Source organism: Corythoichthys intestinalis, chromosome 8, assembly GCF_030265065.1.
Source record: "Corythoichthys intestinalis isolate RoL2023-P3 chromosome 8, ASM3026506v1, whole genome shotgun sequence".
NCBI lineage: Eukaryota > Metazoa > Chordata > Actinopteri > Syngnathiformes > Syngnathidae > Corythoichthys > Corythoichthys intestinalis.
Genome location: NC_080402.1, coordinates 16,342,184 through 16,360,159, shown reverse-complemented (window position 1 = coordinate 16,360,159; position 17,976 = coordinate 16,342,184). Strand labels below are relative to the sequence as shown.

Here is a 17,976-nt window from a genome sequence, read left to right as displayed (position 1 = left end):
CTTGACATGTTTCTGCGAACATTTCCGCCTTCGTCAGAGGGTCATTGGTGTTTGTGTGACGCGTCTTTCTGTCCATGTGACAGGTGAGTCACGTTCATCCATCAGCTGATAAAGACGTGTCACGCCAACACCAGTGGCCCTCTGACGAAGGCGGAAGTGTTTGCCGAAACATGTCAGGTAATTAAATCACTTACTATTGTCTGGGATAAAAGAAAATTTTGACTAATCTATAAGTGTCGGCAAAATGAACTCAATACAACAATCGCTGTATCTGTTGACTAAATGAAATGAAACTGGAGAGCAGTAAAGGGCCTCCCAAAAGCTTTTAGGACAAATTTTGAAGCTTGACAACAGTGCATGTGCATCCTAAATGACGAGACCTGATATATGGCTCATGGATAGAAAATTTTAACAGGTTGGGTCAATCCGATCCGTGAATTGAGCTTGTATCGGTACCAAGGATGTAGGTTTGGTCTCAACATTGGTAGGGACACCATAACAGCATAATCTGCAGGTACACTTTTTGCTCGGGATGGGACATTAATAAGACCAAACAGATTGGTTGAACCGGTGTCAGGGCTACATTTCTAACAAATCTGAACCTAACTAATTGATATGCTAAATCAGAGGTGCTCATTACGTCAATCACGATCGACCAGTCGATAGCAACGCTAGTGTGGGTAGCTCGTGGCATAAAAAAAAAAAAAAGTATGTAGTTAATCATGATCGTTTTGTGTGTATGCTGTGTTGTGTGAGCAACATATGAGGTTATGCAGCACCCCTCTCTCTCTAAGCAGCTCCTTGCTCACATTTTTCTAGTTCTATAGTTTCCAGCATAGTTCACTACATTTCTCGCATTTTAGTTTACGTTAACTGTAGAAAACACAAACAGAAGGACACTTCTAAGCAGCTTCCTACTCCAGCTTTGCAGGTTAGCAAGTTCACACAGTTTAATGTTATGCTAACTCTGATGCAGGTCGGACTTTTAGCAGTAAAATTAGTGGTGTGTTCCCCTTGCCTGAAACTCCAGACTTACCGCTGTTCCAGCGATAGAGTCTGGTGAGTGGTGACCGTTCCGCAGATCAAATTCCCAGGGCGGAGCAAGCCACAGCAAACAGACAGCGGAGTGGACCAATCAGCGACGGGCGGACATGATATTGGTAAAGCGACAAAAAAACTTAAGCGCGAGGAAGCACATCTTCTTTTAACTCATTTGCTCCCAAAAACATATAAATACGTTCTATTTTTAATTGTTTCAGTGTCCCAAAGACGTCTTTTATGTTTTTTTTCACAAGAGACAGCTCTAGGCTCTGATGCAATTTAGCTCCAAAGCACAAGGCTGAAAATCCATTTTAAAGCAATAAAACTGGCCACTGGAGGGCAGTAGCGTATTTGGTAAGACCCACAACCCAAGACAACGGAACGAACGGCCGGGCTGCACTGCCGGGCGCCGGCGGAAGATGATCGCATGGACGTCCAGGATGTCAGGCAGCGGACGACCGGGCAGAACAACCGGGACCACTAGTGCAGCAGACGATGCTGTTTAGTAAGTGCTGCTCGCCGAGCAAAGCCCGCGCCGCCGTGAGCAACCGCTCGCGTCCCCCGTACCCTCCAGTGTCCCGCACAGAAACGCTTCCCAGTTACCCCCCAGGAACACAAGTTCTTCAGGCGAACTCTGTCACGAGGCAATGGTCACCACAAAAGAAAGACTCAATAAAAATCTATCTTGATGAGAGGCGGTGATTATAGGTAAGTTTACCCAAGCTGTCGCTGCCACAACAGCGTCATCTCTCAGTTCAATAGTATAGTTATGTGTAAATAAATTTTTACTTTGCTATCAAAAGCTCTATTTGTCTTGTTGTTTATATTATTTTGTAAAAGGAAAACATTCAGATGTTTGGGATGTCACAAAGCAAAAAATAGCTTTGTTAAAGTCAAAGTTATGTCTGAAATGTATGCTTTCACAAAAAGCTCAATTTCTCTGTCTCTCAGAAATTGGAAAATTGCTCAAACTAAGCTATTTTCTAATGCTGATTTCTAAAGAATGGAAAAAGATCCAAACTAACTTTTTTTCCTGCTAAAAGAGAGCCTAATCTTTCTTTTGATGGGTTCCATGTTTATATAGCAATAGAATATAATTTTCTGTGGGCCTTGCAAAATCAGTCAAAATCCAGTAAAACGTCCGGGAGTGAAGGGGGTTGCACCGGTGAAAATGGCTGGGAGTGAATGAGTTAAAAGAAATGCTTACACTGCTGTCAGTTGCTAGGGTTTAAACGACTCGATGTGTTTTTGGTCATTTAAAACTGAAATTACGGATTGGAACATATTCTCGGCTCTCCCGTTCGCCATCTTTGTTGTTGTGGAGACGACTTCCGACATGCAAGAGTGACATTGATCGTTAAGAACACGTCACGCAAATAAACAATGTGGAGCAGGGTCCCAGACTCTTCTCACAGTGTTTGAAAAATATAGGGAGAACAGTCTGGCCGTGCCAGGCAAGTGTGCCCCACCTCCACAACATTGGCGTCTTTTTAAATTACTTACAGTGGCTGCTGCTGACTGAAAAAAACTTCTAATATCCCTCCTCTTTGGGGGGGGGGGGGGGGGGTGGCATGTTTTTTTTTACATGTATTTCTTTTGGGGTTGTGTGAGTGTATGTGTCGGGGGTGGGTCAAGTCATCAGCCAATGAAATTCGCGTTTGAGGGGGTGGAAATGGACCGTCACATTCAGCAAGTGAAATGGGGTAAATGTAAGTTTGAACATAATGACAATAGTTAATTTAATAATGGTTGGGTCAATTCTATCCTTACAACATACGGGAAGACAATCTAAATGACCTATATAGTATAATTGAACTCATTATATCATGCATATAAGGTTGCTTACAATTTTGTAGGGACAATTTGAGCATCCTGAAAAGTTGCTAGTGTTATGTCCCTACCATCCCGATGGAGGAAGTCAGCGTGATGTCACGATGACGTCACCTCGCTTAGCAACGTGTCGCCATTTTGTGAAGGGGGTACGCACAGCTTAACATTCCATAGACAGACGTCTGAAATTGATATATTTCAGGTGTGTTTTGCGTCTTTTATCCTAAAAATGTCTTAAACGTGGCTTACTATTATCACGAGTCACTGCCGACAGACACGAGGAGGCGATGCAATTTAAAATTAGCGTTTATTGGCGTACAAAGCTGCTGATACAAAGTCGCAGCTGATAGCTGGATAAACAAAGGAATAGCCTACAGTGGAGTTCGGAAACATCTACAACTACCTCATAAACACCCAGTAAGTTGACCTTTATCATTTACGTGGAATATGCACTGTGTGGAACTGAGAAAATAGGTAGTAGGCTATATACGAAGTGATTATTTCTGCCGTTACCAGTAATTCGCCTCCAAGCTTCATTTAGCCGTCAACACGTCACGGCAAAAAAAACAATTCCCTCCAGGCCAATAATATACCGATTGACTAATCAGAGCAGTTCACGGCAAAAGAAAAAAAAACGCTTTGTGAGTTGCCGGTTAAGGTAAAAATAACCACTGCCTAGTCTATTGAATCGAAGCAGCTAATTGGGGCAAAATATAATCGATTAAACTCACCAGTAATAAAATGTCGGCTGCAAACGTAAATGTGCTTGGATTTAGGTTCCCACAGGCGAAAATAGTCCACGGAACAGTCTTCTTTTACTGTTCCTCGATTAATTGCGCTCACGTGGAAGATAAAGAACTTCAAATGCAGCTCCGAACTCTTCCTTGTGTGACAACCCACAACACAGCAACTTTTAGCCATTCCGACGGAAAAAAGACGGCAAATAAGACAAAAGTTCACTGCGTTTCTATTCTAACTGACTGGTCGTTTACCCCATTGTCAATATGGCAACGCTTTGTTGTGTCTGGTGACGTCATTAAATGCCCGGATGTCCGTCTGCCTCTATGCACATCTACGCGCTTGATCGGTACCCGATACCGATACAGGATTGGCCCCCATCTGTAGTCTTTTTTTTTAATGTAAATAATAGTGATAAATAAAATGAAAACATTTGACGATTAATACACTAAAAAGGGATTCGGATAGTCTTGAGGTCAACAATGTCTAAACGATTAATTAACGATAAAAACTGTTTTAACAATCAATTAGTTGTATATTTTCCAGTCGTATACTCTCACGCACAGTTCAGGAATGCATCATTTTTTCTAATTTCTACTTGAACTCATCCTAATGACCTTTACGTCACGTACAAACCTCCTTACCACGGCCCAGCGTACTGTAGTGTAGTCCACGAGCTGATGTGGTGTGGTCCAGTCACACGCTCACACGTCACGACGTTGCACAACGATGGAGCCGCGTGAACGCATCCTTTTTACTGCATGTTTCAGGTGGAAAAGGAGGGCGTCCATAGTGGGTCTTAACATTGCGTGAGCATGTTCATGACGATCGCCCACCCACCACCTCCACACGTTCACGTCACACACGCCCCCTCATGCAGTGTATACATAGCATGATTTATACCTTAAAATGTATTCTGAATTAGATTTAAATCAAAACACAATTACAATCTGACTCCGGTTACCTTTCCCATTGCTCATCCCCTCGCCGCACCTTGCAGGTCCAAATGATGTCCTCCCTGCCGCGGGACCTGCAGTGAACCACGCAGCGATGATATCATGGAGACCCAGTGGAAGAAGATCCGAACAGGACGGCGGAGAGTCCAGGTGGCTCTGGTGCGAGGAAGCCAACGTGAAATCCGCATAGGACGTGATGTAGCCCACCCACTACTTTCCTCTCCCCTACCTCACTCACCGACACACCAACACGGCATACGCGTGGAGTAAGGGGAGTGCGAAGGGGCGTTTTTGCAACGTCAGCGGTGCACCCACAGTCGTGACTCGTGCGTGCGTGGAATGAATGAGTCAGGATTCACCAGGATCATTTCTTGCCACCGGGAGACTGAAAGTTTTATTAATGCACAGCATGACTACATTGCGGTCAGATTATTTGGCAGACCTTTACAATTTAACACAATAAATTAGACGATGCACATCAGCCCCTCGACAATGGACAGTAGTGATGGCATCTGAGCAATCAGTTTCTGCTTGGTAAATACAGAACGGTCATAAACGGATTTTAGTGGCCGAAAAGTGTCATTACATAAAATGGACTTTCCTAAATGGCGGAAAACAGACAAGACTGAAAAAGCAGTTTCTGCTCTTGCACTCCTCTTTAAAAGAAACTGCTGTATTTTAAGCCAAAACAACTGTTGTGTTTGATAGAACAAACATGTCTATACGCTGCCATAGCAGATTCATGGCGCATTAAGCCCCCCGAACTATTTTTAATTTGTCTGCTTTACCCTGGAAACCCCTGTTTACAGATGTCGCGCAACCGCTTTTGTTTCAACCCAGCCATAAAAAGAAGGTAAGTAATCGTATTTATTATTCGAAATGTCTGTCATTTTTAGCTTAGAATCATTAATTGATGTCCAATATTTAGTAAAAAAAAATAAAATAAAAATAAACACTTTAAAAAATTATTCACTCGCATATTTTAAACTTTTAAACAAATTACGTTACAATGAAAAAACTGACATCTGTAAAAAAGTCACGGATATCTACCACATAACTATCGCTTAATTGTATTTTTTTGTTACTGTCGCATTTTCTCCGATATCTTAGATGATAAATAATCAGTCCAAACAAAGAAAATTTGAAAAAAACCAATAACGTTTAAAAGGGTAAATTATATGAAAATATCAACCACTCCTTGATGTCTGCGATTTCTGCATCGCGACCCTCGTTATATTACCATGTTTCACCCCTAAAATCCCCAAAAAATCCAGCTGTGGCCATTCACAGCTGTGTCTTGACACTCAGTGATACATGCTACATGGCTGCCCCCCCCCCCCCCGTGGCCGAAAAGTGTCATTTCTTAAAATTGACTTTCCTATATGGCGGAAAACAGACAAGACTGAAAAAGCAGTTTCTGCTCTTGCACTCCTCTTTAAAAGAAACTGCTGTATTTTAAGCCAAAACAACTGTTGTGTTTGATAGAATAACATGTCTATACGCTGCCATAGCAGATTCATGGCGCATTAAGCCCCCGAACTATTTTTAATTTTTCCGCTTTACCCTGGAAACCCCTGTTTACAGATGTCGCGCAACCGCTTTTGTTTCAACCTAGCCATAAAAAGAAGGTAAGTAATCGTATTTATTATGCGAAATGTCTGTCATTTTTAGCTTTGAATCATTAATTGATGCCTAATATTTAGTAAAAAAAATAATAAAACAAAACGACTTCGAAAAATTATTCACTTGCATTTTTTAAACAAATTATGTCACAATGAAAAAAACGGCATCTGTAAAAAAGTCATGGATATCTACCTCATAACTATCGCTTAATTGTATTTTTTTTGTTACTGTCGCATTTTCTCCGATATGTTGGATGATAAATAATCAATCAAAACAAAGAAAATTTGAAAAAAAGAAAGTTTAAAAGGGTAAATTATATGAAAATTTCAATCACTCCTTGATGTCTGCGATTTCTGCATCGCGACCCTTGTTATATTACCATGTTTCACCCCTAAAATCCCCCAAAAATCCAGCTGTGGCTATTCACAGCTGTGTCTTGACACTCAGTGATACATGCTACAAGGAGTTTTTGGATCGAAACAAGGTAAGTACGCGATAATATCTTGTTAAAGTCATGGCGTCTTTAATTCAGCTCTTTCATGCTCTCACCTCCAGATAGGGTTTCGCAGTTTAAAAATTAATTTAAAAAGAAAAAATGCCGTCCTGTTCAAAAATTTTCTTCCCCCAGAATTTTTTTTTTTTTTTAAGCTTTCCAATGATGTATCACGCATGCATATCGGACAATTTTGAAAGTTGGCTAAATTTGGGGTCTCAGAGCGGAACTTCAAGTCACCTGAGTGTTTTCTGCCATATATAAATAAGTTGTAAAGCAATAAAACTGCAACACAAAATGAATGAAATGAACAAAAAAATATATTTTTATAATGGGTCAAAATTATTTTTCCGAACAGATCATGTGACTAGCACCTTAGACTGTCATTTGCTTTGCATATAATTTTCAACAAAAAAAAAAAAAATTAGGAGAGGGCAATTTTATTTTTCAAATGATTTTTTTCTTTGATTGAAAATATTGTTTTTGATTGAACCAACTTTTTGGGGGGATTGAATAATTAAGACACAAATGTCCTACCCATAATATGGTCCAAACACAAAAAAGGATTGCTTCAATCAATGAAAGCTTTTTCAATGAAAAAATGCAGTGTTCAAATGCAAATTCTTCAAACTCAAATATTTTTTCGCATTCAAAAACGTTTTCTATGATTGAAATTTTCCTTTTTTGGATTGAAGTGATTTTTCTTTTTGAAAATATATATTTTTTTGAAGCAACTTATTTTTTGATTGAATAATAAAGACAAAAACGTCCTAGCCAAAATGTGGCCCAAACACAACACAAAAAAAAAAAAAAAAAAAAAAAAAAAAATTCAAAGAAAAAAAGCTTTCACATGCATTTTTTTGTTTCAAAGTTATTTTTGCATTCAGACATTTTTTTTGATTGAAGAGACGTTTTTTGATGAAAATATATATTTTGGTTGAAGCAACTTTTTTTTTTTTTTTTAATTGAAGCAACTTTTTTTAATGAATAATAAAGACACAAATCTACCTCCATATGGCTCCGCCCAGGGGATACAATTTTTGACTGGGGTAATTACATTGGCACGACACCAGTGGGCGTACCATATTCGATGGATGACAATCTTGGCGAAAAGTATTGCCTAAGCAGCCTGATTTAGAATTCCCCACAAGAATGATGGGAAACAAAAAATGCTCATTGTGAACTTATTATTATAAATATTCTTGTAAGTTAATTTTATTGCTGACACTGCGTTTCGGGGTCATCAACATGCTGTGCCCTCCCTGCCCCAAAAGTCAAACTCCGCCTATGAGTACAGTAGGCCAATACTATGACGTATTATTTTAAGACATTGCAAATAAAAACGATTTATGTGTGTGTTTAGTTCTTTATTCCATCTTTCAGTGACTTGTATTAAGAATGCAAATACATGCCTGTTTTTGTTTTACCATATTTTTCGCACTATAAGGCACACCTGACTATAAGCCGCCACCCACCAAATTTGACATGAAAATTTGTTCATAGATAAGCCGCAATGGACTATCAACCACAGCTGTCCTCATTGTATTATGGGATATTTACACCAAAAGATATTAACCGGTAACACTTTATTTGACAGCGGTATCACATGACTATCATAAGACCAAATTAACCACCATGAATTATTGCTTCATGAAGTTTCATTTGGCCATCACTGCTCCCTATTTATATCCCAGATATTATAATTAATTCTTCGGTTACTGCTGTAGTTGTTTCATTAACTGCTAGTTATGGAATTTGGTCACACTTTATTTGACAGTGTTAACATAAGACTGTCATAAGAGTAGACCATTGAATATGACATGCCACTTTCATAAGCAACAAGGAATGCTTATGACGGACATCATTTTGTGTCATCTGCGAAATTATCTCACTTTTGAATGGATGTAAAAGATCCAAGCTTGACATAAATTGAGTTAGTGACATAATTTGCTGGATGACACTTAATGACATCTGCATTCATTAATGCCCATGATAGTGTCATGTCATAATTATGACGGTCTTATGGCAGCCTTATGACGCCGCTGTGAAATAATGTGTTACCTATTAACCCAAACAAATCAACTAATAAAACGTACTAGTCTATAAGCCACAGGATTCAAAATGAGGGGAAAAAGTAGCGGCTTATAGTCTAAAAATTACGGTACTTCTCTCCTCCAAATAATTCATTTAGTTTTTCATATCACTTGTCCAAGTCATACAGGATGTCACAAAAACCTTGCATTTAAACAGGGATGCAAAATATCTTTATATGTATTTTAATAATTTCTCTTTACAGTGTTTTGATACAGCTAATGTGTCCAGTGTCATTCTTCTGCTGTACTATTTTGTACATCATCACAGTTGGCAACTTGCTCATCATCAGCCAACTTATCCGTCGAAGCCGGCTGACCGCCCATTTCGTCATTTAGAGGAGCGTTCTGTCAAAAAATAGTCATATTCGTAAAGGCTGACTGATCAAAACAACAATTTCAATCTGCAGAGATGCTATACTTCGCAGCATTTTTCCACACACAAAAAATGTTTAAAATTAAACCAATTGTTAAAAATAACTGATCGTGGTAAGGTAAAATAAAAATGAAAATAAATAATCATTGTTCCGTTACTATGGTAGCCCAATGAGTAGTAGGTTGTATGTGACTCAGTACCTGTACCTGTGACTCAATTGTAAGAGGAGGAAAAACATTAAGCATGTTATATATACTGTATATATCCCAGAAGCATGACTATGTATCTTCCTACAGACATTACAGAGTCAGTCACTTAAGCGTGGTTTAAAACAATAGTAGTAATAATAGTAATAGTCCAAATGACCTTCATGTGAAAGATGGCTGCTCAAAGAATCTAAATATGCAAATCATGAATTCCTTAAAATTATGAACATGGAGAAATAATGTTTAGACACAAAAATGACACACTCCTGGGCACTGACACTTGGAACGAATGTGAAGTGAGATATACCCAGGTTCTTTCTTTTGTGCAGAAAGAAAATTTACAGACTGTCAGCCAGGATGTCAGAACACCAGAGAAAGCCGCAGGGTTATAACTTTTGGGCTGTCAGTCAAATTATAATGGCAGATGAAGTTCCTTAGTTTGAGCAATAAGTCTTTTCTTGAATTATATACAGGATGCAAGAGCGGCTGCGAGGGCAGCCTATTAGATTTGCATGCCTATGCTACCTATGGAAGTAGTCGTGCTATCGTTAGCTAATTATATTTACTTTTGGATATCATGTGGGGGGCCTGATAACTGAGGAGGGAAGTTGAGTCAAAATGAGACGTGATTAGGCGGTGTGGAGTGTGCACAATTCAGTTATGTGAGGTGAGGAACCCAGAATTAATTCAATCACATGCTAGTGTAGATATGTTTACATCTTATTCTATGCTACCTGATCGCTAATTCCTGGCACCGTCAATCTCTCTGGGGCAGTTTACATGGCGACTCTGCGACACAAAGACGCAATGACTAGAGTAGCGGAATCGCCTCGCGTGCATATGGCGGAAAATACAGAGGAGACTGAAAAAGCAGTTTCTGCCCTTGCACTCTTCTTTAAAAGAAACTGCAGTATTTTAAGCCAAATAAACTGTTGTGTTTGATAGAACAATATGTCTATATGCTGCCATAGCAGACTCATGGCGCACTAAGCCTCCGAACTATTTTTAATTTGTCCGTTTTACCCTGAAAACCCCCGTTTACAGACGTCGCGCAACCGCTTTTGTTTCAACCTAGCCATAAAAAGAAGTAATTATATTTATTATTCAAAATGTCTGTAATTAGAATCATTAATTGATGTCCAGTATTTAGTTTAAAGAAAGAAAACGACTTTAAAAAATTATTCACACGCATATTTTAAACTTATAAACAAATTACGTCAGAATGGAAAAAAAGGTCGTCTGTAAAAAAGTCACAGATATCTACCTCATAACTATCGCTTAATTGTATTTTTTTGTTACTGTCGCATTTTCTCCGATATGTTAGAAGATAAATAATCGATCCAAACAAAAAAAAGTTGAGAAAAAAAGTTTAAAAGTGTAAATATATGAAAAACATCTCGACCACTCCTTGATGTCTGCGATTTCTGCATCGCGACCCTTATTATAGTGACATGTTTCACCCATAAAATCCTAAAATAATCCAGCTGTGACCAAGCACAGCTGTGTCTTGACACTCAGTGATACCTGCTACATGGGGTTCTTGGATCGAAACAAGGTAAGTACGCGATAATATCTCATTAAAATCGTGGCGTCTTTAATTCTGCTCTTGCGTGCTCTCGCCTCCAGTTAGGGTTATGCTGTTTAGAAAAAAAAAAAAAATTTAAATGCCCTCCTGTTCAAAAATTTTCTGCCCCCAGAAAATTGAGATTTTAAGATTTCCACACATCCATATCGGACAATTTTAAAAGTTGGCTAAATTGGGGGTCTCAGAGCGGAACTTCAAGTCACCTGAGTGTTTTCCGCCATATGGTGTCGGCGAAGACGAAAAATTCTGAATCCTGCCTCCAAAGTGGAAGAATTCGATTGCGGGGGATTGAGGGGGGCTTGCTCCATATGTATCAAAAGCTCCCGCGGCGCGAGATCGCGCCGATAACGTCAGCACTAGTACACGTCACATTGGGCGTGTGCAAGGCAAGGCAAGGCAAATTTATTTATATAGCACAATTCAACACAAGGCAATTCAAAGTGCTTTACATCACATGAAGATCATAAAAATCACATTTAAATCAACACAACGTAGAAACGAAGACAAAAGATCGCATTCAATCACAGAATAAAAATAAATAAATAAAATGAAAATAAAACAAAAACTACTACTACTAATAATAATTGAAATCAAAGCGGTGCAGCGGTGCTACTAAACATTAAAAACAGCAAATATGGCGGAATGTCGGCTTTAATTTACTGTTCTAATAATATTTTTTAAATTAAATATGTTGAAAGTTTCCATTTTTGTGCCTTTTTGAACAAAAGAAAAATGCCATTGCTTTGAGTGGGCGGGCATATTTTTTTCCGGGCTGAGGAGCTTGTTGGGGTCAAAGTGCATTATTCACTGTCGCCTTGTAAATCTGCACTGCCCTCTAGGGCCTGGCATGAATACTACATCGTTTTCATACGGAATTTCGACATTGTTCGAATGGAGACGGGCCCATATAAATACAAATTTGACATTTTTCATATTCTCGGAGAGCCACCATGTAAACAGCTCCTCTATCTGGAGGTGTTTAATTGCACCCAGTCATACATGAACCCACTCAAACATCTTATAGTCCTGCAGAAAAGTGGAAATGCTTCATGTGCTCTACGTTTGTACACAACGTTAGCAGGCACTGTTAGCGACCAAAAATCAATGTGGGGACAAATTGTTTCTTATGGTTACATACCGTAATTTCCCGAATATAAGGCGCACCCGTGTATAATATATTAATATATGTAATATATAAACTGTATATTTCTGTCTCCATCCATGTACCCGTTTATAATGCGCACCATGATTTTACAAGTTGATTTTGGTGAAAAAAGTGCACGTTATATTCGGGAAATTACAGTACTTATATTAGACATTGTTGCATTATGATGACCAAATGTCCTCTTTTGCCCGGACAAGTCCTCGTTTCACATCTTCTCCATAGTGTCCGGCTGGGTTTTATTAATTAATGAAAATGTCTTGTCTGTTTTTTATGATTTTTCACGGGACCAATTTGATGAGAGACCCTCCGGCCGCTGGGGGGCAGCGCCTGCCTGCATTGACGTGGCTCTTACTAGTAAGTAAGGAAGTAGTAGTTATTCTTCTTGTTTTTGTTGGCAGTTTACCCCTTTTATCATGGGTCATTACCGCCATCTACTGGGTTGACGGTTTGGCAAGAGATCAGGCAGTTACAAACTACAATAAGGAATACTTCTAAGAGACGTGGCTCCATACACCTTTCTGTAAGTTTATCTCTTGTTAATGTCGATCATGTGTCTTCTGTTGTATATTGGGTCATATGTGTACACAGGGATGCAGTATATTGTATTAGCCTGCGTTTGTGTACTCGGTTGAATGTTAGTGTTATATTCTAAGTAGCTGTGTTTGTTATGCCTCAGAGTTCTGTCATCCATGTTAATAATAAATAATTCAGAATTGACACGGAGGAGTATTTCTTCACAATTAGCTTGTGTTGAAATTGACACTGCACAGAATCCTACGGTACTACTGCCTGTGACGTGTTTCCAGAGCGCCTGACCAGTTGTTAATTTTTTCACGATAAATACATATATCATGGCAACTGTTGACTTCTGTCGGCGCTTTGTTCTGGCGTGATCTGTAAAATCCCGTTTGGTGTCACATCGTTGCGCTGCCGATGATTGTAAACTTTTATAGCAAAGTTTGATTTTGCCTCGGCTCCCCGTAGCTATCAGTGAGCTGAACCGCGCTAAGCATTATTTGAAATGTAGTTTTGAACGGCTGCGTTCGGAAACATGCAGGTTGAATAGATTGTCAGTTTATTTCAGTTATTGTATGCATGCAATCTAGAACACTGAATGAGAATAACAATTGAGTGATATAATAAAAATTTGTCAACGACAATTGTCGTGATAGTAATTTATAAAAATGTTTAGTTGGCACATAGCCTACTGTGTGTGTGTATTGACTGGACTACATTTCCACGGGTCTGCATTATATTATTACTTTTTTTATCAATATTTTTTATTATTATTTTTTTTTATAAAACTGAATTTTTCTATCCAGACGGAGGAGGCACACTTCCACATATATTAAAGTAATATAAGCATCTTTGAGTGAACTTCGAGTAAAATCTCGAGGCCGGGCCGAGTGTCCATTTTTTTGGAAATCAAAATGAACCCTAATGAAACATATTCTAATGTTTGTGCACAACATTAGCAGGCACTGTTTGCGCACAACACGTAAACTCCGATAGACTTGAACACAGGTATAAAGATAAAATAGAGGCACACTCATGAAAGTTACTATACCTCTTTTGGTATCATATTCTTTCTTCTTTTATATTTTGGACATAGACGAAGCCTTTGGTCAGTTGAAATGGAATGCAGTTTAGCATTTGCTTGAGTAAAATCACTGTATATTCGACTATAGAAGTGATGACTTGCATTTAAACTAAATTGTCATTGTAATAGCCTAGGAAATTCTGGGTGTATCTGACTTTACGTCATGGCGTACTATCAGAAATATTCGCATTTGAATGGCTAAAGCACTTCTGGCACTGAAAAATGGCTCCTCACTGTAATTTTGTCTGTTTCCCAAAAAATATTGGCCTAAAGTGATGTTTTCCTCCACTATTAAATAGCTGAAAAATGAAATTCTGTCAAATTCTTAAGATTCTTTCCGCTTGGAATACAATACATAAAACAAATTACAATTACTTTAAATAGGGTGACCAAACGTCCTCTTTTGCCCGGACATGTCCTCTTATTACGTGCTCTCTGGAGGGTCCGGCCAGGTTTCCTAAATTCATGAAAATGTCCGGTTTTTATGATTTTTCACTGGACCAATTTGAAAAGAATCCCTCCGGCCGCTAAGAGGTAGCGCCTGCCTGCGTTGATGTGGCTCCGACTAGTAGGGGCGGGAGAAGGAGTAGATCTTCTTGTTTTTTGTTGGCAGTTTTACCCTTTGTTTCATGGGGAATTACCACCATCTAACGACGGTTGACAGTTTGGCAAGAGATCAGACTACAGTAAGGAGTTTTAAGATGTGGCTCCATACACCTTTCTGTAGGTTTCTCTCCTGATAATGTCGATCACGTGTCCTCTGTTGTATATTGGGTTATATGTGTACACAGAGATGCAGTATTTTGTATTAGTCTTCTATTAATTGTTCTGCGTTTGTGTATTTGGTTGAATGTTAGTATCATATTTTAAGTAGGAGCGCCTGCCCAGTTAAGAGTTTTTTATGATAAATACGTATATAATGGCAACTGTTGACTTCTGTCGGAGATTTGTACTGGCGTAATCTGTAAAATCCCGTTTGGTGTCGCATCGTTGCGCTGCCGATGATTGTAAACTTTTATAGCACAGTTTGATTTTGCCTCGCCCGGTACTTGCTAACAGGATAGCTATCAGTGCGCTCATTTGCGCTAGGCATTATGGGCAATGTAGTTTTGAACTGCTGCATTTGGAAACATGCTGGTTGAATAGCTTGTCAGTTTATTTCGGTTATTGTTTGCGCACAATCTAGAACACTGAATGAGAATAAAAATTGAGTGGGAATAACAATTTGTCAACGACAATTGTTATGATAGTAATTTATAAAAATGTTGAGTCTGCACATACCCTACTGTGTGTGCGTATTGACTGGACTACATTTCCATGGGTCTGCATTATAAATATATATATATATATATATATATATATATATATATATATATATTAGGGGTGTCAAACGATTAAAATTTTTAATGGTGTTAATTACAGCTTAAAAATTAATTAATCGTAATTAATCGCAATTAATCGAAATTCAAACCATCTATCAAATATGCCATATTTTTCTGTAAATTATTGTTGGAATGGAAAGATAAGACGCAAGATGGATATACACATTCAACATACGGTACATAAGTACTGTATTTGTTTATTATAACAATAAATCAACAAGATGGCATTAAAAGATAAATGTTAGTACAAGTTATAGAAATTATACATTAAAACCCCTCTTAATGTTTTCGTTTTAATAAAATTTGTAAAATTTTCAATCAAAAAATAAACTAGTAGCCCACCATTCTTGATGTCAATAATTACTTACACAATGCTCATGGGTGCTGAAGCCTATAAAATCAGTCACACCCAAGCGCCAGCAGAGGGCGCCAAAACTCCGCAAAAACACATCAGGTACACATTTAACTGTGCTGTCATTTTTATCTCTTTGAGCGGGGTTAATTGCATCAAATATTTTAAAGTGATTAATTTAAAAAATTAATTACCCCCGTTAACGCGAACATTTTGACAGCCCTAATATATATATATATATATATATATATATATATATATATATATATATATATATATATATATATATATATATATATATATATATATTCCTTTTATTATTAGGTTTTTTTTTTTTTTTTTAAGGTTTGATTATTGTTTTTTAGGAAGAATAAAGCCTGTTGAGTAACCAGTTGAGTAAAAAAATATTTCCATATAGTGTATAATATATACTATATGGCAATATGCTTATGCTTATGTTTTTTTTTTGTTTTTTTTTTTAATAAAATTGAATTTTTCTATCCAGACGGACGAGGCACACTTTAAATACATTAAAGTTATATCGGCATCTTTGAGTGGACTTCGAGTAAAATTCAAGTATCTCGAGGCCGGGCCGAGCGTCCTCTTTTTCGGAAATCAAAATATGGTCACCCTACTTTAAAGCAACAAATTACACACAGAACTCCTGCACATGGCATGACCTTGTGTGACACAACAGCAAATACACAGAGAAAACAGAGTCATTATAAACAGGATAAACTTGTTATTTCAGCCTTCCAATTGTGATTTTACCTGTTGAGATGTGTCAGTGATGTCCCAAATGTGTTCTGGATTCATTTCTTGCAGAAGCTTATTTAGTTCCTCCTCTGTTTGGTCAAGGTACTGCAACTAAAAAGATAGATGGAAAAGTGTTGATTTAAGCGGTGTTTCCAAATTCCAACCTACAGTGCCCTCCATAATTATTGGCACCCCTGAAAAAGATGTGTTTTTTAGGTTCTAATATTTTTTTTTCTTATTCAAATAATATGGGACCTTAATGGAAAAAAAGAGAAAAATCCAACCTTCAATACAAGTGCATTCATTCAGTGGGGAAAAAATCCCACATAAAGAAATAATTATTTGACATCAAATAATGTGGGTCACAATTATTAGCACCCCGGTGTTAATACTTTGTACAACCCCCTTTTGCCAACAAAACAAGGTCTGGGGACTGAGATGGCCATGGGAGGAGCTTGATTTTGTGTCTGGTGAACCATTTCTGTGTAGATTTGGCCATATGTTTAGGGTCATTGTCTTGCTGAAAGACCCAGTGACGACCCATCTTCAGATTTTGGGCAGAGGGCAACAGATTTTGATGTAAAATGTCCTGGTATTTCAAAGCATTCATGATGCCATGCACCCTAACAACGTTCGCAGGGCCTTTGGAAGCGAAACAGCCCCACAGCATCACTGCCCCCCCCCCCATACTTCACAGTGAGTATGAGGTGCTTTTCAGCATGCGTATCTTTCGTGGCACGCCAGACCCGCTTAGAGTGTTTGTTGCCGAAAAGCTCAATCTTGGTCTTATCTGACCAAAGCACACGGTCCCAGTTGAAGCCTGGGACCGTGTGTATTTTTGTGTGAGACCAAGATTGAGCTTTCTTGGGATGGCGTGGCTCAGTGGTAGAGTAGTTGTCCCCCAACCCAGGGGTTGTTGGTTCGATTCTCTGCCCTGATGAACTCGCCTAAGTATCCTTGAGCAAGATACTGAACCCCACATTTCTCCTGGTGCTGGGTCACCAATAGGTAGATGACACTGTAGTGTAAAGCGCTTTGAGCCCATTGAAAGGTGGAAAAGCGCTATACAAGTATAACACCATTTACCAAACACTCTAAGTGGGTCTGGCATGCCACGAAAGATGCGCATGCTGAAAAGCACCTCATACCCACTGTGAAGTATGGGGGTGGGTCAGTGGGGCTGTTTTGCTTCCAAAGGCCCTGGGAACCTTGTTAGGGTGCATGGCATCATGAATGCTTTGAAATACCAGGACATTTTAAATCAAAATCTGTTGCCCTCTGCCCCGGGTCGTCACTGGGTCTTTCAGCAAGACAATGACATATGGCCAAATCTACATAGAAATGGGTCACCAGACACAAAATCAAGCTCCTCCCATGGCCATCTCAGTCCCCAGACCTTGTTTTGTTGGCAAACGGGGGTTGTACAAAGTATGAACACCAGGGGTGCTAATAATTGTAACACACATTATTTGATTTCAAAAATGTTTTTCTTTATGTGGGATTTTTTCCCCACTGAATGAATGCACTTGTATTGAAGGTTGGATTTTTCTCTTTTTTTTCCATTAAGGTCCCATATTACTTGAATAAAAAAAATTATTAGAAGCTAAAAAACACATCATTTTCAGGGGTGTCAATAATTATGGAGGGAACTATATGTTTAATTTAGAATTAATAAATAAAAAATATATATTTCAAATCATGTGACCTGATCACACCGAATTACAACGACACGAAGAAAAATATTCAACAAATTAAAACAGTTATCTTATTCATTCATTTATCT

The 17,976-nt window shown here is 38.5% G+C and overlaps 2 protein-coding genes across 15 annotated transcripts in view; both read right to left on the bottom strand.

Moving 5' to 3' along the window:
* The window catches only part of epn3b (epsin 3b), a 32,259-nt gene extending 27,433 nt beyond the window's left edge, over nt 1-4,826 (bottom strand). For 3 of the 7 annotated variants that reach the window (XM_057844739.1, XM_057844740.1, XM_057844743.1), the window contains exon 1: nt 4,574-4,826. In XM_057844739.1, the coding sequence (XP_057700722.1) occupies nt 4,574-4,582 (9 nt within the window). In that variant the 5' untranslated portion in view covers nt 4,583-4,826. Of the gene's footprint in view, nt 1-3,602; nt 3,871-4,573 lie in introns of those variants that run through there. The other 4 variants (XM_057844745.1, XM_057844746.1, XM_057844738.1 and 1 more) reach the window with 3 other exon arrangements.
* Nucleotides 4,827-8,044: 3,218 nt separating this feature from the next.
* Nucleotides 8,045-17,976, bottom strand: part of mycbpap (mycbp associated protein) — a 34,826-nt gene continuing 24,894 nt past the window's right edge. For all 8 annotated transcript variants that reach the window (XR_009064238.1, XR_009064239.1, XM_057844401.1 and 5 more), the window contains 2 exons: nt 16,209-16,304; nt 8,045-9,119 (listed from right to left, as the gene is read on the bottom strand). Coding sequence is in view for 6 of the 8 variants with exons in the window: in XM_057844401.1 (XP_057700384.1) it covers nt 9,006-9,119; nt 16,209-16,304 (210 nt within the window). In the remaining 2 variants the exon portion in view is untranslated. The remainder of the gene's footprint in view (nt 9,120-16,208; nt 16,305-17,976) is intronic.